Source organism: Rattus norvegicus, chromosome 4, assembly GCF_036323735.1.
Source record: "Rattus norvegicus strain BN/NHsdMcwi chromosome 4, GRCr8, whole genome shotgun sequence".
NCBI lineage: Eukaryota > Metazoa > Chordata > Mammalia > Rodentia > Muridae > Rattus > Rattus norvegicus.
The window spans coordinates 59,979,566-60,001,358 of NC_086022.1; the positions used below are offsets into that span (position 1 = coordinate 59,979,566).

General features: G+C 42.1%; 1 protein-coding gene across 2 annotated transcripts in view; it reads left to right on the top strand.

Annotated features, from left to right (window-relative positions):
- The first annotated feature begins 9,144 nt into the window (after positions 1-9,144).
- Klhdc10 (kelch domain containing 10) overlaps positions 9,145-21,793 on the top strand; it is a 57,809-nt gene continuing 45,160 nt past the window's right edge. Inside the window, exon 1 of one of the 2 annotated variants that reach the window (XM_006236201.5) lies at positions 9,145-9,436. In XM_006236201.5, coding sequence (XP_006236263.1) covers positions 9,280-9,436 — 157 coding nt within the window. In that variant the 5' untranslated portion in view covers positions 9,145-9,279. The remainder of the gene's footprint in view (positions 9,437-21,793) is intronic. The other variant, NM_001017456.1, reaches the window with a different exon arrangement.

Below are 21,793 nucleotides of genomic sequence, written 5' to 3' on the forward strand. Positions count from 1 at the left end.
AGAGATCCTCCTGCCTCTGCCTCTGTTTCCAGAATACTGGGAATAAAGTCGGGTGCTACTACAGTAAAGGGTTTTAAAGGCCAAGTCACTCCAGATTCAGTAGAGATGAAGGACTCAATTGCAGCCTACAAATAAAAGTCATACCGACTCTCCTAAATTACATTTTTTTTTCCAGGCAAGGAAATGGCAGTGTTTAGTTGAGAATAATCTGAAACCCTTCATAGGATTGTGTTATTATTGGAAGAAGTTTATGGCTTTGACCTCATCCTCCCTTCTTTAGCAAACATTTATTAACTATTGCCTTGATGTACTGGGAATTGTCGACAAAATGGTGAACAAGAGAGGTGTGCATGTCAGTGCTGGGGGAATCAAACCCACGGCCCCACACAAGCTAGGTAAGCAATCTACCACCGAGCCCATCCTATAATTTTAAAATTATGACTATACATGCTTCAAAGAAGGCTCACTGAGGACCTAATTTGGCTGCAGAGTCTTGAGAAAACCATCTGTTTGATGTCTCTGCCACTCAAGGGTAGCAGCAGGAGTATTAGAAACTCCAGGCCAGTCTACCTGCAAAGTTCAGGGTCAGCCTACGTTACATTTTAAAAGGTAGTGGGCCTGGAGAGAAGACTAAGCAGCTAAGAGCATTTGTTGATCTTGCAGAGGACATGATTCCATTCCCAGCATCTACATGGTGGTTCATAACTATCCCTTCTCTGGGGATCTGGGGCTTTCTTTCCACCTCCAAGGGCACATGGTGCACATACAGAACAGGCAGGCAAAACATTCATACACATTAAATAAACAAACCTTAAAAGCATTTATTTTTTTCTCCCCCCGGAGCTGGGGACCAAACCCAGGGCCTTGCACTTCCTAGGCAAGCGCTCTACCACTGAGCTAAAACCCCAACCCAAAAGCGTTTCTTTTAAAGGGGGAGGTGGGGAGCTAGAGAGGTGAGTCAGTGGTTAAGAGTGCGGTCAGCCAGTGTTGGGGATTTAGCTCAGTGGTAGAGCGCTTGCCTAGCAAGCGCAAGGCCCTAGTTCGGTCCTCAGCTCCAGAAAAAAAAAAAAAGAGTGCAGTCAGCCTGTGTACTTTTGGTTTGGTTTCTGGCACCCGTGTTGGGCAGCTCACAACCACCTGTAATTCCAGTTCCAGGGAATCTGATGCCCTCCTTGCTTTTCCAGGCACCTGCATGAACATGTGTACATGCCTATGCTTGCTCACGCTCTCTCTCTCTCTCTCTCTCTCTCTCTCTCTCTCTCACACACACACACACACACACACACACAAGTAAAATCTTTTTTTAAAAAGAACACTCTTCAATAGAGCAGCAGAAGGAGAGATGGGAGGGTGAACCCCAGTATTTTGTTTGCTTGCTTGTTTTTGTTATTCAGATATGGTTTCTTAGTGTAGCTCTGGCTGTCCTGGAACTAACTCTGTAGACCAGGCTAGCCTTGAACTCATAGAGATCTGCTTCCCGAGGTGGAAACCCAGTCTTAGGATGAGGTTGTTGGGAAGAAACCTGCACAGGATCTTTCAAAACCTCCAGCTGGAAGACTGACGTGCAGGGATAGTGAGCAAAGAAGACAGTGGGATCATCTCTCTTCTTTCAGCTTATGTCCTATGTATGGCTCCCGACTCCAACACGGTTCCCAGACACTGGAACTTGAAACCCATGATGTCACGTGGGTGTAGAAGCAGGCAGATTTCTGTATGTTTGAGACCACCTAGTCTCCATAGTTCCAGTCCAGTCAGAGCTCCACGAGGCCCTCTTACCAAAGAAGGAGGAGGCAAAGGAAGAACAGAAGGCCCCTTGCTGCAGAATTTGGTTATATACCTTGCATCCAAGAGCCAGAAATTTCAGCAAAACTTGAAACTGTGCCCTCAGAGATAATGCTGCTTTTCCTGTAGACACCCTACTTTTTCCAAACAATAATGTATTAATAAATCAACTGCTTATGTAGAGATGGAAGGCCTGTGGAGGGCATCAGATACAATGTTGTATCAAATTTTTTAGCACTCCTCATCCGGAAACATAAATGATACAGCTGGTAAATATACCTTAAAATGTCATTTACGGCCAGGAGATGGCAGTGCACAGCTTTAATCTTAGCAGGTGATCTTTTGGTTTGAGACCAGCATGGTCTATAGAGTGAATTTCAGGACAACCAGACCTACACAGAGAAAGCCTGTCTCTATAAACCACGGAAAAAACGCCATTTACAAAACTATCTTTTCCACTTCATTTTAATTCTTTAATTTTTAAAAAGATCTATCCATTTATTATTTACAGTCTTCTACCTGCATGTGTGCCTGCAGGTCAGAAGAGGGCACCAGATCTAATTATAGATGGTTTTGAGCCGCCATGTGGGGTGAATTGAACTCAGGACCTCTTAACCTCTGAGCCATCTCTCCAGCCCCCTACATCTTTAATTCTTAAACTTCCTCTCCTCTCTCTCTCTCTCTCTCTCTCTCTCTCTCTCTCTCTCTCTCAGAGTCTCACTATGTAGCCATGACTGTCCTGGAACTTACTTTGTACACCAAGTTGGCCTCAAACTCATGGAGATTTACCTGCTTCTTCCTCCCAAGGGCTATGATATAAGGCATGCACCATATGACTCACTCATGTTTTGTTTTGTTTTTTTTTTGTTATTAGTGTATGTCCGTGATGTGTATGTGTGGACACATGTCCCACAGCATATATGTAGGTCAGAGGGTGACTTGTGGAGTCAGCTCTCTCCTAACACCTTTTCAAGGGTTCCAGGGATCAAAATGAAGTGGCCCGGCTTGCACAGGAAGTCCCTTCACTTTCTGAGCCAGCTCCCTGGGCTTGCTTAATCTTTAAACCTTATCTTAATTACAGCCTTGGACCAATGGAACTTAAGAAGCCACAAAATCATATGACACCTAAGGGTGACTTTCCTGAGATGCCTGAACTCGTGTGTGAGCATATATTGCTAGTCTTTTTTTCTCTCTCTAGATTTATTTATTTTATGTTTATGAATGTCCTGCTGAATGTATATACGGGTGAGTGGTTCCGAGAATCAACCCCAGGTCCTCTGACCAATTCCTTCAGCCCACTAGTCTTTTCTTTTCTCTTTTAAAGGATTCATTTATTATATATGAGTACACTGTAGCTGTCTTCAGGCACACCAGAAGAGGGCATCAGATCCCATTACAGATGGTTGTGAGCCACTATGTGGTTGCTGGGATTTGAACTCAGGACCTCTGGAAGAGCAGTCAGTTCTCTTAACTGCTGAGCCATCTCTCCAGCCCTCTTAGTCTTGTCTTTTGCTACATATCTATTACTATTATTTTTCCTTTTGTGTGTGTGTGATGTAGGTGTATATACATATTGCTTTTTTAAAGATTTATTTATTTTATTTATATGAGTACTGTAACTGTCTTCAGACACACCAGAAGAGGGTGTCGGATCCCATCACAGATGGTCATGAGCCACCATGTGGTTGCTGGGAATTGAACGCAGAACCTCTGGAAGAGTGGTCAGTGCTCTTAACCTCTGAGCCATCTCTCCAGCCCACATATTGTTGTATATATGTGTATGCACCCATGTGTAACAACAATTTTGGAATTTTGTTTTCTTTAAAAACAGAGAACTATTCTTTTTTTTTGGTTCTTTTTTTCGGAGCTGGGGACCGAACCCAGGGCCTTGCGCTTCCTAGGCAAGCGCTCTACCACTGAGCTAAATCCCCAACCCCTCTTTTTCTTTTTTCTTTCTCCCCCCCCTTCCCCCCCCCAGCTGAGGATCAAACCCAGGGCCTTAGCGCTTGCTAGGCAAGCCCTCTACCACTGAGTAAATCCACAACCCCACAGAACTATTCTAAGAATGTGTTTTCATTTTAATCCCAGGTGTGGAGATATGTGGCTGCTTTGGACTCTCCGCCTTGGCTGGCTATGATTTCCCTTGTGCTCTGACAGAGGCATGGTTTTGCCAGCTGCAGATAGTTTCTGCGATTGCCTGGTGGCTGGAGTTCTGCTAACTTTTTAGAGGGTATATAAATGCCAGAGCCCTGCTAGATGGAGATTGGTGGTTGTGGATCGTTCAGTGGGATTGGTTGCAATTTGTTAGCAGTCCCAGCCAAAGAGGCAAAAGGAAAGAAATTAGATTCAGGGATTTTCCTAATTCCTTTCTCCCCTCTACCTTTGTTTCTCTCCTATCTAGTGTTAAGGGATGAAACTGAGGGAGGAGGGGATAAAGGGCAGGGGAAAAAGAACTCAAAGTAGCAAAAACTGGCGTACATATGGCTAGGTGTAGGCCAGAATGTGATGTCAGTTATCTTCTTCAGTCGCCATCTTGTTTTAGGTAAGGTCTTTCACTGGACCTGGAGATCACTGATTTAGCCTTAGTGTGCATGCACACACACACACACACACACACACACACACACACACACACACACAATGAGGCTAGGGAGATGTCTCTCAGTGAGTAACAGCAGCCAAGCCTGACAACTTGAGTTCAATGCCTAGAACACATGTGGCTCATGGGTATGTGTATGTGCACGTATGCATGCATGCTTGTGTGGTGTATATGTGTATATTCATGTGTGTGAAGCCCAGAGGTCAACTTCGGATGTCTGCCTTATTTTTTAAGATAATGTCTCTAAATGGCCTAAAACTTGCCAAATAGGTGAGGCTGACTTGTGAGTCCCAGGAATCTATCTGTTCCCACCTTCATAGCACAGGGATTTTCAGTGTGTGCCACCATGCCTGGCTTATATGGTGGTGGGGGGCTGGCTTTTATTTAGATAGGTTCTGAGGATCAAAATCAAGTTCTTGTAGTTATAAGGCAAAGGCCAAACGCCTGACTGAACATGAGAGGGGGGGGGGTTAAAAGGCTCTAAGGAGGGGATGTAGACAGATGGGAGAGTGCTTACTTAGCAAACACTATACATAGGGATGCTGGGCAAGTGGAGGGAGGAGGATAAGAAGTTCAAGATTATCCTCTGCTACATAGGATGTTCAAGGCTCACCTGAGCCACACCTCCCTCCCCCCCAACATAAAGAGTTCTATAGTTCATTCTGCCCTCCAAAATAGAGCCCTGTGTGATGGGCTATTCCTAGCTCCTTAACTCGAGTACATGTGGAATGAACTCCAATCCAGAAATGTAGTGCACACCTGTGATCCAGCTCTTGAGGCATAGTGGCCATGAAAAGCTTAGGTCCAAGTGAGGCAGTACATGCCCTTAATCCCAGGGGACAGAGGCAAGCAGCTGTGAGTTCAAGGCCAGCATGGGACAGAGCAAGTTCCAAATCAGGTGTACACACTTATAATCTGGGCCACACCTTCTGCTGGAGGCCTACATAAGGACACTGGAAGAAGGAAGATTCACTCTTCTCCGGCTTGCACTTACCTGTCAGCACATCTGTAGGAACCTACCTCTTCAGGATTCCAGCTTTACAGAAGACCAGCTGAAACACCCAGCCTCCTGGGACTGAGCAACTTCTAGATTCTTGGACTTCCCATTCATAGCTGCCCATTGTTGGGTTAGTTGGACTGCAGACTCTAAGACATTCCAATAAGTTCCCTTAATATACAGTGTATAAATTCTGTGACTCTAGAGACCCCTGACTAATACAGGCTGTCTATTTGACTATCTACAGGGAAGACTTTTCTAGCTCCTTCTTGTTCCTAGGCAGAATTTCTCACAAATCCCACTTTTGAATGAATGCCTTTTTATTCTCTTGGAGTGATTTTCAGTTTACAGCGAATCACATAGAAAGTACAGAGCGTTCACAGTCATCTTGTCCCTGCTGTTCAGTTTTCCCATCCATCAACACAGGGCAGTGTGTAACTCATTTGTTAGGATCAGTGAACCAGTGTTGCCCCCCTCCCCATTATCAGCCAAAGTTCATAGTCTACACTATGGAATTGAGAATTGTTCCTTTCAAAACTATTCTTAAAAACCTCTCAATAAGAGAAAAAGTAATCAAATCTACGTCTTTTTGTTTAACTTGTTTGGTAGACCAGGCTGTCCTCGAACTCACAGAAATCCACTTGCTTCTGCTTCCTGAGTGCTGGGACTAAAGGCATGAGCCACCACATGCAGCTTTAAAGTTAACTCTTGGGCTGGAGAGATGGCTCAGCGGTTAACAGCACTGACTGTTCTTCCAGAGATCCTGAGTTCAACCTCCAGCAACCACATGATGGCTCACAATCATCTGTAATAGATTTGATGCCCTCTTCTGGTGTCTGAAGACAGCTACAGTTTACTTATATAAATAAAGTAAATAAATCTAAAAAAAGAAAGAAAGAAAATAAGATTAACTCTCAGGATCCATCATCTTGTTACAACAGAATCAATTCTTAGCTCTTTCTAACCTGACTGATCACTGATTAATCACTGATTGATCACCTTTGTCCACTGTTCCCCACACCACCCTACTCCCAGCTATTACTCTTAGCCACTGGATTGTTTTTCTAGCTCTGTCATAGGATTTTTTTGTATAATTTTCTTTATTAAATATTTGCTAATTTCCTTTATTAAACATTTGCTTTTTTAGATGGGCAGTGGTGGTGCATGCCTTTAGTCCCAGCACTTGGGAGGTAGAGAGGCAGGTGGATCTCTGATTTCAAGGCCATCCTGGTCTACAGAGTAAGTTCCAGGGCTACACAACAACCATGTCTTGACACCCACCCCCTCATTTTTTTCTTTTATGTATATGTATGTGTCAGTATTGGCATGTGTTTCTGTATGGCTGTGCACTTATGTTCATGTTTGCTGGCCACAGAGACCAGAAAGGGGGTTGGATTTCCTGGAATTGGAGTTACAGATGATTGTGGGCCACTGTGGGTGCTATGAATGGACTATAGTTCTTCTGGAAGAGCAGCCAGTGCTTTTAACTGGCAAGTCATCTTCCCAGCTTAACACCCCCCCCCCAATTCTTTCCTTTGGAGCCAGTATCCCACTTTATATCTCTGGCTGGCCTAGAACACTTGTAGACCAGACTAGCTCCAATTCTCAGAGATCCACTTGCCACTACCTTCTGAGTGGCTGGAATTACTACCGTGTCCAGCAAGTTTTTAAAGTTTATTATTTATCTTTGTGGGTATGAAGTTATGTGTCCTCTGTGTGTACAGAAGTAAACTGCAGGTAGTTGTGAACTGTCTGGTGTGGATGCTGGAAATCAAGCCCGGGTCCTTTACAGTAAGCATTCTTAACTGCTGAACCATAGCTTTTTTTTTTTTTTTTTTGGAGCTGGGGACCGAACCCAGGGCCTTGCGCTTCCTAGGTAAGCGCTCTACCACTGAGCTAAATCCCCAGCCCCTGAACCATAGCTCTTAATTAAAAAAAATAAATAACCACTGAGTCCATTTGGTGCTCCTTCCATGTGTGTGGGTGTGGGTTTATACACTGGAGCGCGAGCAACTACTGGTAGTCACACCCTTGAAGAAAAATGACCCTCATCCAGTAGCCATCTGTTGTCCAGAGTTCCTCAGCTAGAATTAGAGCCTCCTGGTCCCCCTCTCCACACAGATCTGTGCTGGAATGTTCATCAGCCCGGTCTTGTGCAGGCAACCATAGCTGATATTTATTTGAAGTATTCTGTGAGTACTAGGAGTTGAACCCAGGTCCTCTAGAAGACCAGCACATATCCTCTGGTCCTGTGTTTCTTTGGGTTTTTTTGTCTTTTGTTTTTTGGTTTTTTTTTTTTTTTTTTTTTGAGACAAGATTTTATGGAGCTAAGGTTGGCTTTGAACTTGTAATGTATCTGAGTGAGGCTGGACTTGAATGCCTGATCTTCCTGCCACCATCCATCCCCAGTTCTGGGGTTACAAGAATGTGCCACCATGCTGAGTTTTATTCTGTGGCAGGGGACTGCACCTTTGGTGCTAGACAAGTACTTAAGCATCTGAGCTACCTACACCCCTAGCATCGCTGGTTTCCTCTTTTTTCAGATGTCAAACATTTCAATAAACTGTATTATAATGCATAGAGGATAAAATACTAATTTTCCTACAGAAACTGGGTGTGGGGACAAAACCAAAATCTCCTGGCGACAAGAAATTTGCTGAGGTCAAAGGGTATTTCTGGTCTCAGCATTCTCTCCTTCTCCACCCCAATCCTTAAAAAAAAAAAAAAAAAAAAAAAAAAAATCCAACGTGTGAGGTTCTCATGTGTGAAACATCAAGAGGGTCAGCTAATCTTGAAAGGTTTTGTCCCCCTTGAGAAAATTATGTTTTTTCCTTATTTGGAAACAGCAATGTGTATCTGCATTTTCCCACTGTGCACTGCGCCTCCCCGAGTCCTAAGCCAAATTTTCTGTTTAATTTTGAAACGATAGGAAGTTCTGATCTTTACATTTTAAAATCACATCGTCCGTTTCATTTTCTGTCGTTGTGTATATTGTAAAACAATTGAGGTTTTTTTTTGTTTTGTTTTTGTGAGTAGAAACATTTACATGATCGTTGGTCATTTATGAGAGTATCTTTTTCTTTCTTTCTTTCTTTTTTTTTTTACAGAAGCTGTGTGATATTTAAAGATCTTCATTGATGTATGTGAAGCCTGAAAGGTTTCTTACTGGAATTTTCATTTGTGTTTCTATGATTACTCTAAGATCGAACAGTTTTCGGTATTTGCTAATCAGGTTTGCTCTTGACGTGGCTTACGACGGCGAAGAGTCCCGGCAGTGCCACTATGAAACAAAACAAATGATGAAAGCCGGGAGTTTTTTTAGATTTCATCTGACTCCGCCCCTCCGCCCCCACCTCCCGTGAGCCCTTTGTGTGTGGCAACAGTCCGCAGACCGGGTCTCAGTCGGCATAGCTGCAGACAGATGTACCTACACCAAGTACATGCATTGTGTACATATGATACTTCTAAATACAATGCTTATGGGCAGAGTTCCGGAGTACCGACCATGCCGGGGCAGCGGCCCTGCTTGGGAGTCTCCTCAGGCGTAGCCTCCTCACTCGGCTTTCGACTGTCTGGTCTGAGCACCCAGCCTCCCAGCTAAGCGGGCTAGCTCCTGAGAATTGGTGCGCTCAGTGAGCGGCTGTTTATGCCTTTCTCCCCCCCACCTCTTTTAGCTATAGCTATGGTTACCACGTCTCTCCCCGCCTCCCTCCACCTGCCAAGAAAACGACTGCCCATTGGTTCTATGTCACCAAGGCGGCCAGCCATTGGTTGCTGGTGAGCTCGGCGCTCCCCCGGCCCCTGTCTCCCGGGTCTCTTGAGGAGCCCGGGAAGGAGGCTCGGCTCGCGCTATCGGGGCAGGGGCTTGCCGGGACCGGGCTGCGGCAATCGTTAGCGGGCCATGTCGGCTGCCCAGGGCTGGGACCGGAACCGCCGGCGGGGAGGAGGCGCAGCCGGCGGGGCCAGCGGGGTTAGCGGGGCCGGCGCGGCCGGCGGGGGTCGGGGCACCGGACAGCTCAACCGATTCGTGCAGCTCTCCGGACGTCCGCACCTGCCAGGTGAGTGGTGGGGCCGCTGCCGGCGAGAAGGTGGCGGCCGCCGGGCTCTGCTGCCCCTCGGACACACAGCCGAGGACAGGGAAGCAGAGCACCAGGAAGGTGGCGTTGAGGTCAGGAGGGGAACCGGAGCACGCCTGAAGAAAAGTCTCACTATGTCGACAGCTCGGTGATGAGAGTTGTATTTTCCTCCCGAAGGAGAGGTCGCTGTCTCTTTGACATTCCCAAATGTTTCACTTCCCCGGTTCCTAATCTTTTCCCCTTCCGCAGATTGATGTTGTGAAAGAAAGACATTGGTGTTTTGGTGTGTAAAATTATTTCAAAAGGAGTGCCAAATTAAGGAGAGGAAACAAGAGCAATATAGGAGTGATTTTGTTTGAAAGAAAAAAAAAAAGCCAACCAACTGTAAGAGTTGGTTGGGTGTTTTGAAATGGAATGAGCATGTGAAAGTGTGTGTGTGTGTGTGTGTGTGTGTGTGTGTGTGTGTGTGTGTGTGTGTTGGCTAGGGAGTATATGGGAAAGAAAACCAAGAAGATTAAGGGAAACGGTTGAATCAGTAATATTTGGGGATGTACAGAGACAGAATGGATAATAGTGTCTAGATTTTAAAAGGGGGAAATGAAGATTATGAATATAAAGAAATGAAATGATGTTATCCCGGTATCAAAACTGAAAATTGGGAAAATATACCTATTGCTATATTTCATGTTTTGGTCTTTGAGTTCACATGCCTTAAAAAAATAAAAAGCCCAAAGTCAAATCTATATGTGTGTAAACAGTTGTGAAAAGCATACACATTTTCAGTCTGTTAAAAGGATGGTAATCCTGCACAGAATGTCAATCATATTGGGCAATCGTGTTTTTCTTTTCTTTTCTTTTTTTTTTTTACCGTGAAGAGAATTGTCAGGAATGATGTATTAGACCTTCGCCATGTTTTTTTTTGTATGTGTGACTAATGTTAAGTTGATTGTATCAGTGATATATTTGTCTAGATAGTTTTGAGAACCTAATTTTTTCTGAATTGTGTTTACTATTGTGACATGTTCTCCTAGGTAGTAAAAAAGTCAGTTGATTAATTTGAAGATAACAAAGGGGATTTTATTTATTCAAAAAGACAATTTCTGATATCTGTGTTATGGTTTTTTATGTGTACCAGAAATGTTCATTAACCCGTTTGTGCATGCCATTAAAAAATTGAGACATTTGTATATAATCAAATATACCATGAATTGGATTTGAAAAAACAGTATCAGACTGTATTCTGGAATTGCTAAATATGTGATCTTTAAGAAAAGGGGAGACATCTTTTTTTGTTACCTCCAGTTAACAACAAAACCCTAGATTTTTGTGCATTACTAGCCTAGAAGATAAATCCCTTGGCAAGGACTATTACCAGTTTTCTCTCTGCCTGCAATCTTTAAGTCTTTGGTCATGGATTAATAATTATACCATGAACTTCATGTGGGCATTCTCAGGGTCCTGTAACATATTGGTGTAGTTCCTCTCTGCTACCACATGAGGGCAGGGTAAGCCATGGTTTCAAATAAGTATGGCGCTATTTCTGCATTTCCTTAGCACCGAGGACAAGAGCAGCCATTTGTCCAGAGGTGAAGATAAAATGTCCTTAAACTGTGAAAATTGGAGAAGTGGAGTCATTAGACTTCGTTCTGCTTCCTTTCTTCCAGGCTGGCATTTACTTCCTTCTTCCCACACAGGCGGTCTCCATCTTTCCTTCGTTCTCAAAATTAGAAAATTTCTGATATCTCAATAATACACTTTGATATAAATAATAAATTCTTTTATGCTAATCCTTTGTTCTCCTAGGTATTGCATATTATAGCTCTTTAGTCTATTTTGAAATAATTCAAAATATTTTCAGTGGTAGTGAGGAGTAGGACTGTGTAGGTCTGTTTTATGGCTGACGCTGAAGGCCTATCTTTTCTTCTTCTTTTTTTTTTGTTTTTGGTTTGTTTTTGTTTGTTTGGTATATTAATTTTCCATCTCTTTTGACTTCTATTCCTATTTTCCAATTCACCGTTCTTTACCATACTTAAAGAACCTTTTTCTTTTTTGCATTTCTGTCTTGTGTCCAGTCCCTTTGAAACAAAGCAGTACGACCTGGTGGTCTTCCAGGAATGCTCCCATTGTCTTTTAAGGATAATGTTTTTTGAGAAAGTTTAAAAGACAAAAATTTTACTATATAGCATTTACTATGTAGACCAGGGTGGCTTCCAGTCTCTATGTCCTGTGTGCTGGGAGTAAAGGCTTGTGCTGCTGTGCCTGGCTTGGTGGTAGGACCTTTACTCGTCTACTTGTGGGAATCTGAAATCATGGTCTCCTTAAGCTCCCTACCAACATCAGTTGCAATTAGCTACCTAGTGTTGTTTATTTTGCTTCTGTTGTAACTAGTTCTGTCTTTGTCCTTTAGGTTCACTGCAGTAGCTTCCTAAACAGCCTTCCAACTTCTGCTAGAACCTTCCATTCATATATCACTGATCTTTGAAAATACAAATCTTTTATCATCTCTGCTTACAGCCCTTTTCTTTTAGCTTTTGTTTTTGTTTTTTTTTTTTTTTTTTTTTTTTTTTTGGTTTTTAAGATAGGGTCTCACCTTTATCCGGACTGGCCTTGAACCTTCCATCCTCCTGTGTCAGCTTCTAGAGTAGTGGCATACAGGTTTGTGCTACCATATCCAGCCTTTCTTGCTGCTTTATTGTTCTCACAGTAAGACCAAGACCTAAGAGGCACCACACCGGCTGCCTTCTCGCCTTGAGTTGGCCCTCCATTTTGTTCTGCACTCTCTGCTCTGCTTCCCTCACCACAGGAAGCCCTGCACACACATGGTCTTCTGTCCTGGAGGAACCTTCATCCTTTCTTATTTACCTCACCTTTACTGCATCTCAATTGTATTTTTTTCCCTAGGAGCCTTCTCTCACCTTTCTGACATGGCCCTCTCCCTGTACCCTCTCCTCCTATCAAATTTTTCCTAAGGTATACATAGCATTTGTGCATGAATATTGTTGGGAACGATGTACTATGTGTGTGTGTTTATGTGTGTGTCTGTATGCATATATCTGTATGTATGTACTACAATGTAAGATATTAACAGTTTTTAACTAGGGTCTATAGAGAGGGGTCAGAAGTTAAGAGGCTGCTCTTTAAGAGAAGCAGGTTTTCATTCTCAGCATTCACATAGTGACTTATAACCAACCATCAGACACTCTGCTTCCAGGGCACCTGACATCCTTTGTGGCCTCACAGGACAGGCATATAGGTTGTGTACAGACATCTAGGCGGGTGAAACACCTCAACACATAAATTAAGGGTTTAAGGCTGAGTGGTGGTGGTACACACTATTAATCCCAACACTTGGGAGTTAGGCAGTGGATCTCTGTGAGTTTGAGGACAGCCAGGGCTACACAGAGAAACCCTGTCTTGAAAAAATTGTTTTTTTTTTTAATTTTTAAAAAGATTACATTACTGCATTGGCGTTATATGTAAGGTATTAATGTTTAATGATTGACTGCTGTAGCTCAGCCCTCCATAGCTCCACCAGCTGTGGACAGATAGAGAATACTGAGTCCTTAAAAGTACCAAGCACTACTTCAGACATTGTGTCAGCATAGTATTTTTGAAATTTTGAATATTGCCTTGCTGTTCTGCTATCTTCTTAATTCTAAAATATTTTCCTTTAAAAACAGAATTACTTAGTGTGTGTGTGTGTGTGTGTGTGTGTGTGTGTGTGTGTGCCACAGTGTACATATGGGTGTCATAGGGCCTGGGAGTCATGCTTCTTTGCATTCTACCGAGTGGGTCCTAGGACTAGAACTCTGGTCATTAGAATTGGCGGCAATCTCATTTACTGCTAAGCCATCTTGCTGGCTCTTTTCTGCTATTTTCTAGGATACAGCAGTGATGCTATGTTTACCCCATAGGCTAAGAACATTCTTAGGTTTTTAGTTTAGTAATTAATAATTTTTATATACCTAGGGAAAAAGTAGGGAATGGTGCTGCTGTTTTGTAGATTAAGCATTTAGAGATAGAGTTCAGAGAGCAAGGGAATAGGGACAGAATACAAGTTAGTATTTCATTTTAATATGTGAGTTTAATTAAGTAAATGTGTTAGTAGGAAAAAACAGTTAAACATCGTTGCTAACACAAAAAATGACAAAGAGGAAGAAGACATACTTAGCAGTAAGCTGGGTGAAAAATAATCATGAATTTTTTTTTTTTTTTTTTTTTTGGTTCTTTTTTTCGGAGCTGGGGACCGAACCCAGGGCCTTGCGCTTCCTAGGTAAGCGCTCTACCACTGAGCTAAATCCCCAGCCCCAATCATGAAATTTTAATTTAAAAGTTTTAGATAAAAAAAAAAAAAAAGTTTTAGATAAATGTAAATTTCAAGTGGTAGAAAAGAACATGTGTTAGCCATACATGGTAGTGTCTATGATCACAGCCTGAGGAGGAGAGGCAGGAAGGCCTGGTCTACTCCATGACATTGCTGCATTTGGGTTGGAGGCCATTTTGGGCTACGTGAAACCTTGTCTCAAAAAGCAATAAAACAAAACATACGGAGAAAGCTTTTGCTGCCTTTGTGACTATTGGCTTCTCTCCTTAGTAGCAAGTAATGATGTATTTCTTGTCTGTTTGTCCAGGAGTGTGCATTGTGCCTAGGGTAGAGCTGTCATATGTTTTCCTCCCACTGTGATGCCCTGAGTTCCGTTCTGTATGTGAGGAATTTCACACTTAGGATCTTTATCTTGCAGGTAAATTCCTAGAAGCTCAGTTGCTAGGTCAAAGGATACTTACTATTTAAACTTTGAAAAACTGTCAAATTGCCCTTTGTAGAGGTAGGGTCAGGTCATGGTCTGATAACTCTGTTAACTGGCTGGTGGCTCTTGCTCGGTTCCTTTATTGGAGTCCCAACCCCCTCCACATCTTTGTAATAGCCATGGATGGAACCCAGGCTGTGTATATGATAGGGGAACATGCTACCCAGAAGCTATTCTGCCAGGCCAGAGATTAGATTTTCTTTTTTGTTTGTGAGACTGGGTCTCCGTAGCCCTGACTGACCTGGAACTCACTATATGACCAGGCTGGCCTCAAACTCGCAGAGATCTTCCTGCTTTTACCTCATGAGTGCTGGGATTAAAACCGTGTGCCACCTCGACCTACAGCCCCTTGCTTTGAGTTAGGGTGTTACTGTGCAGCCCAGACTGACTTGGAATGTGTGGAAATCTTCCTACTTCTGCTCCTCAAGTGCTGAGATTACAAGCATGTATATTATGCCTGGCTAAACTTTTACTTTACCTTTAAAAAAATGTGTACAGGTGTTTTCCTTGCATGTATGTGTCTACCTGTGTACCATGTGTGTTCTGGGTACCCTCGGAGATCAGAAGAAAGCATCAGATCCCTCAGAACTGGAATTATTGATTGTGCTGTGAACCACTATGTGGGTTCCAGGAATTGAACCCAGGTCCTTGGGAAAAGCAGCCAGTGCTCTTAACCACTAAGCTATCTCTCTGAAGCCCTAAACCACTTTTTTGTTGTTTTTTTGTTTTTGTTTTTCAAGACAGGATTTCTCTATGTAGCCTTGGCTTTTCTGAACTAGCTCTGTAGGTCAGACTGGCCTCGAACTCAGAGATCCGACTGCCTCTGCTGGGATTAGCCCTCTCCACCCAGCTTGAATATTTCCTTAAGCATCTTTGTAGGAAATGAAAGAACTGTGTTTGTTTCAGTTATTTATAGTCTCCATAGATTCTGTTCATTTTTCTATTTATATTATTTATAGGAACTCATGTTCTAAGGAGACTGGTACTTACCACACTGACACATGTTGCCGATGTTTTCCAGGGTTTTTCAGTTTATCTTTGAACCTTGTTTATAGATAGATTTTTCCAGTAGGATTAAACAGTGTTAAATAGTTTATTAAATTTTTCCAGTAAAGCTTTTTAAACATTAAATTATGTGATGTTTATGTGCATGTTTATGTAAGTCCTGGTGTCCTTGCAGTCCAGAAAGTGGTTTTGGGTCCCTGAGGTAGGAGCAGGAGTTACAGAACGTGTGTGCTGAGACCCAGACTCAGGTCCTCTGTGAGAGCCTGTGAGCTCTTAGCCACTCGGCAGTGTTTGAACCACTTGAGTCTAATAATTTGTGGTTAAGAAAGATCATCCTTTTACCAGTACTCTTTAGCTAAAATTGGAATGGATGTTCTTGTGTTATTCTTGGTACTTTTATAGTTTTTTCTTTGTATGTAAGCATGTCTGAGTAGATATGTTTCTTTTTTTTTTTTTTTTTCCGGAGCTGGGGACCTTGCGCTTCTAGGCAAGCGCTCTACCACTGAGCTAAATCCCCAACCGTGTAGATATGTTTAATGAAGCACTGAGAGAGAACTATTTTATTTTCCTTTGGATGCCTGCCCATTATTGAGCATCGTCACTGAGCTCTTCTCTAGGTACCCACTGTTTCCTTGCATGTGAAATTCTATCCGTAGGCCAACTTAGTTCCTGAATAGAATGAGATTACTGTTTCGCTTTGTCAATCAGTTCATTCTTTGATTATTGTTGCCCCGTGTTCTATTACTGTTTGTTTTTCTTATCTTTTTCTGAATATGAAATCAGCTAATTAATGCCCCTAAAATCGTAATTTTGTTTTCTTTTTGAGTCAGAGTCTTATGACTCTGGTTAGCTTATCCTTGGTTAGCTTTGAATTGCTACATAGCCGAGGCTGGCTTTGAACTCCTGATCCTTCTGCCTACTTCTGAGTGCTGGGATTACAGATGTGCACTACCATGCCTGGCTTTTGTTGCTTTGGTAATCTTGTTGCAATTTTTTGGGCTCAAGAGACCTTTTTGCTCAGCCTTTTGAGTCCTTGGTATGGGGTGTGGGGATGCACGTATACACACACACACACACACACACACACACACACACACACACACACACACACACACATCCTTAAAAAAGAAATAGGGGACTTGAGAGATGGCTCAGCAGTTAAGAGCACTGGCTGCTCTTTCAGAGGTCCTGGGTTCAATTCCCAGCACCTCAAGTCAGCTCAAAATGTAGTCCTATGGGATCCAGTGCTCTCTTCTGATAATACAGACATACTTGCAGACAAAACACCCATATGCATAAAGTAAATACATCTTTAAAATAGATATAAAAAAAAGTAGCTGCAATCTTTGGAGGGTATTCCTTTCTTTCTTTTTCTTGTTTTTTTGTTGTTGTGTTTGTTTTTTGAGACAGTTTCTCTGTGTATCCCTGGCTACCCTGGAACTTGTCTATTCCAGGCTGGTCATGACGTCAGAGATCCACTTGTCTGTTACATTCATTTCTTGGTGTTCACATTTTCTGCAACCTTCCAGCCCTTTTCACATTTGCTTATTTCTGTGTGTCTGTGAGCTCGAATGTACCATGGCACAGATGGAGAGGTTAGAAGACAGCTTTAGGGGTTGGTACTCTCCTTCAGTGTGTATGTTCTAGGGATGGCACCTAGGTCAGCAGACCTCAAGTGCCTTTAGTTGTCAAGCCATCTTGCTGGTATTCTTTTTGTTTTTCCTTCGGAGCTGGGGACCGAACCCAGGGCCTTGTGCTTCCTAGGCAAGCTCTCTACCACTGAACTAAATCCCCAACCCCTTTCTTTTTCTTTTTAAAGATTTATTTATAAGTACACTGTAGCAGTCTTCAGACACACTAGAAGAGGACATAGGATCCCATTACAGATGGTTGTGAACCACCATGTGGTTGCTGGGATTTGAACTTAGGACCTCTGGAAGAGCAGTCAGTGAGCTATCTCTCCAGCCCACCCTTTTTTAAAAATTAGGTTCCAGGGCATCCAGAGATACAGGAGAGAACATGTCTTATCTAAAATTTTCATGCATGTGTGCCTGCATGCCAGAAGAGGGCATCAGATCCCATTACAGATGTTTGTGAGCCACTTGGTGATTGCTGGGAGTTGAACTCAGGATTAAAGAAGAGTAGCCAGTGCTCTTATTTTCCTTATTTATTTATTTGTTTCTGTTTGTTTGTTTATTTTCCTTTGTTTTTCGAGACGAGTCTCTCTATGTAGCTGTGGCTGTCATGGAATTAATTCTCTCTGTATTCAGGCTGGCCTCGAACTCAAAAAGATCCTCTTGCCTCTGCCTCCTCAGTGCTGGAATTAAAGGCGTGCACTATCACCACCTGGCTGAGATCTTCAATGTGATCTTTGTTCCATTGATTTTTTTTTTGGTAATGACTCGATTTTATTATTTAGGGCTCAAGAATAATCTGAGTGTTGGGATTAAAGGCACAGTACTGTGCACACACACATACACACACTCTCTCTCTCCTTCTCAAATTTGACTTTTTTGTATGCCTGTATATTCATGTGTGGTTGTGTGTCTATGCCTGTACAGAAGACAAAAAGGGAGCATTGGATATCCTTCTCTTTCACTCTGCCTATTTTTTTATGGCAGGATCTCAGTGGAAGTTGGGGCTTCTTTTGTCTCAAGTAGGCTAGAAGCAGCAAGCTCCAACAATCCACCAGTCTCCAGTTCCCTTGGCGGGGGTTAAGGCATGTTATATAGGTGCTGGGACCTGAGCTTTGGTCTTCATGATTATGAAGCAAGTGTTCTTATCCATGAGTCATTTTTCTGACCCTGACTTCATTTATTGATTTATTGACATTTATTTGTTTGTGTGTATGCATGTGTGTTTGTGTGGCACACAAGAGCCAAGGTGTACATGTAGAGGTCAAAGAACAACTCTTTTGGGAGTTAGTTCTCCTTTCTACCACTGGGGTTTCAGGGAACAAACTCAGATCATCATAATAAGCACCTTTACCAGCTGACCCATCTCACCCCTCCCGTGTTGTGTTTCTATCTTTCCCATATTCATTTACCAGGCCATCTGTTGATATGTACTTAGGTGGTTTTAGTTTTTGACCGCTAAGTGTAATGTCGCTGTGTATGTATACCTGTGTAGAGCTGTCTGGATGTTTCCCTTAGGTGAATATTTAGAGTACAATTGCTGAAGCGTGTAGTAACTCTGTGGAATATGTTTAGCCATTTGATGAATTGCCAGACAGTTTTCCAGAGCAAGTGGAATTTTACATTCCCACCAACGCTTTGTACATCTCCCCAAACACTTGTCATCTCACTTTCTGAGTGTATATACCAACTATTTTAATATGTGTGAAATAGAATCTTAGTGCTCTTGTTTTTTAGATCGGATATTCATGTTGTTCTGGTTTATCTTAGACTCCCAAGCTGAAGCAACCTCGGCCTCAGTAAATTGGGCTGTAGGCCTCGCCATCTTCATGACTTCATTGTAGTTTTTGATGTGTTTTCCTTCGATGACTAACATTGCCAAGCGTCTTTTTTTTTTTTTTTTTCTTTTCTATTTTTCGGAGCTGGGGACCGAACCCAGGGCCTTGCGCTTGCTAGGCAAGCGCTCTACCACTGAGCTAAATCCCCAACCCCGCCAAGCATCTTTTTATGTGCTTGCTGACCATTTGTCTGTGAGCTTCCTTGTTTGGGAGCTATATATTTAAACGCCCTGTTTTTATTCCTGTTTTTAATTGAGTTATTTTTTTTTTTGTTTTTTTTTTTTAAAGATTTATTTATTATATATGAGTACACTGTAGCTGTCTTTAGACACACAAGAAGAGGGCATCAGATCCCATTACAGATGGTTGTAAGCCATCATGTGGTTGCTGGGATTTGAACTCAGGACCTCTGGAAGAGCAGTCAGTGCTCTTAACCACTGAGCCATCTCTCCAGCCCATCTTTTTGTTGTTTTAAGAGTTCTTTCTATAGTTTAGACTTAGGTCCTTTGTTTATATAATTTAACATTTATATGTGCATTTCCTTCCATTTTATCCTTTTCTTAGTTGTGTTGCTAAAAGCACACACTGATCTTTTACATTTTGATGAAGTCTAGTTTTTTTCCCCTTTTGTTGTTTATGTTTTGGTGTGATATACAAGGATTCTTTGCCAAATACAAGGTCATAAAGTTAACACCTCTCTGTTTTCCTTTAGTTTTTTGGGGTCTTGCGTTGTCCCTGTCTTTGGTGTCAGGGTCTTCTGAGCTCTGTCCGGCCAGTCTGGTGTCATTTGTTTTTAGCACTTTTCTTTCCCTTTTGAATGTCCTGTCACCCTTGTCAAAAATGAGTTGATTATGGTAAAGTGGACTCATTCTGATCTCTTTGTTCTTTTCCACTGATCTCTGTATCTGCTCATATGCTATTATGGTAGTACTTCATTTATTGGTACTTTGAAATACGTTTTGAAATAAAGAATTATGGGCATTCCTAATTTACTCTTCTTTCAAAGGTTCATTTTGGCCATTCTGGGTTCCTTACAATTTCACATGAATTTGAGAATCAATTTGTCCATCAGCACAAAGCAGTCAACTAAGATGGGTTTACCTCACTTCCACATCTCTTTCCTGAAACAGCTCATGAGTGATGGAGTTATACGTTTGTACCACCATGGGTGGTCTAGTGCTTGCTTTTGTTATGTTTGTTTTTATTGTTGTTTATCCAAGATAGGGTCTCATTATGTAGGCAACTCTGACTGTCCTGGAACTAACTCGTTATCTAGACCAGGTTGGCTTTGAACTCAGATCTGCTTGGCCCTGACCCCCCCCAAACACTAGAATTAAAGATGTACAACTGCCTTAACTCTTGCTTTTTTTACTAAGCTGTTTTTGTTTGTTTGTTTTGAGACAGGATTTCATATAGCCTAGGCTGGTCTCAAACTTGTTAGAGAATTGAGAATGGTTTTGATCAGATTTTCTTGTCTCTCCTTCTGAAGTGCTGGGATTATGGGTGTGGGTGTGGTGCATATGGTAGGTACTAGGTATTAGACTGAGTATGCTAGGTAGGTACTTTATCAAACAAACAACATCTGCCGGCCCTAGTTGAGTACTTCTGTAAACATGCACTCATACCCCAGTGTGTAAATAGCTAAATTAGACACTTTATTTTTGTCCCCCTTTTTGTAGGTAAGAACACTGAGGCACAGAGTGTAAAACTCTTGTCTTGACCATGTAAGCTGAAGGTTACAGAGTCAGGCTGTGGGTCCTGGCAATTCTAAAAGTCTACCACTTGACTGCTGCACTGCGCTCCTTCCTCAGCTTGTTCCTTCCAGTTCACTCTATCACCACCACAATTTAGGTTGTTTTTTTTTTTTTTTTTTAATGTTTTTTTTTTTTCTTTTTTTTTAGGAGCTGGGGACCGAACCCAGGGCCTTGAACTTGCTAGGCAAGTGCTCTACCACTGAGCTAAATCCCCAACCCTAATGATTTTTTTCTAAAAAGATTTATTTATTTAATGTGAGCGGGTACACTGCAGCTGTCTTCAGACACACCAGAAGAGGACATAGGATCCCATTACAGATGGTTGTGAGCCACCACGTGGTTGCTGGAAATTGAACTCAGGACCTCTGGAAAAGTAGTCAGTGCCCCTTAACTGCTGAGCCATCTCTCCAGCCCCACAATTAGGTCTTTACTACCTTCAGTTGCAGTGTTTGAATATCTCTACACACACACATACACACACACACACACACACACACACACACACACACACACACACACAGATATAGATATATACTGTTATTCTTAGTCTTCTGATCAGCCTGATGTGTTGAAGCAGAATTAAGTTTGCTAAAGCACAAATATATATTGCTTCCTAGATCAAAATTCTACATTGTTTTCCTGCCACATTTAGAGTCCAGCCTGGACTTATGCTATCTAATCATTGAAAGTAAGTTTAGGTAGTAAAATGAGAAGTATGACTGGTAAGAAAATGAGATGATAAAATAATTGGGAGTTGAGTGATGCCTTTTCTTTGAGTTGTTTCCCTTTTTATCCACAGTAACTTCTTGCCATATGGTTTCATCATTAAACTGTCAACTCTGTTAGCTTGAATCAGATGTATAATAGATTAAATGCTAACTATACATTTCTTGCGATCACATGAAACAAATTCTTTTAAAAATATGCACACAAATTTCATGCAGGACTGTGGAATTTCTGGTGTGGGTTAATAATTTCAAAAGAAAAAATATTTAGTTTTAAATATATTTACATATTAAACTATCAAGGAAAACAACTTTTTTTTTAATTCATTTATTATATATAAGTACACTGTAGCTGTCTTCAGACACACCAGAAGAGGGCATCAGATCTCTTTACAGATGGTTGTGAGCCACCATGTGGTTGCTGGGAATTGAACTCATGACCTCTGAAAGAGCAGTCGGGTGCTCTTAACTGCTGAGCCATCTCTCCAGCCTGGAAAACAACTTCTTAAAGCTGTATCAAAAAATTTGAGGGGCTGGGGATTTAGCTCAGTGGTAGAGCGCTTACCTAGGAAGCG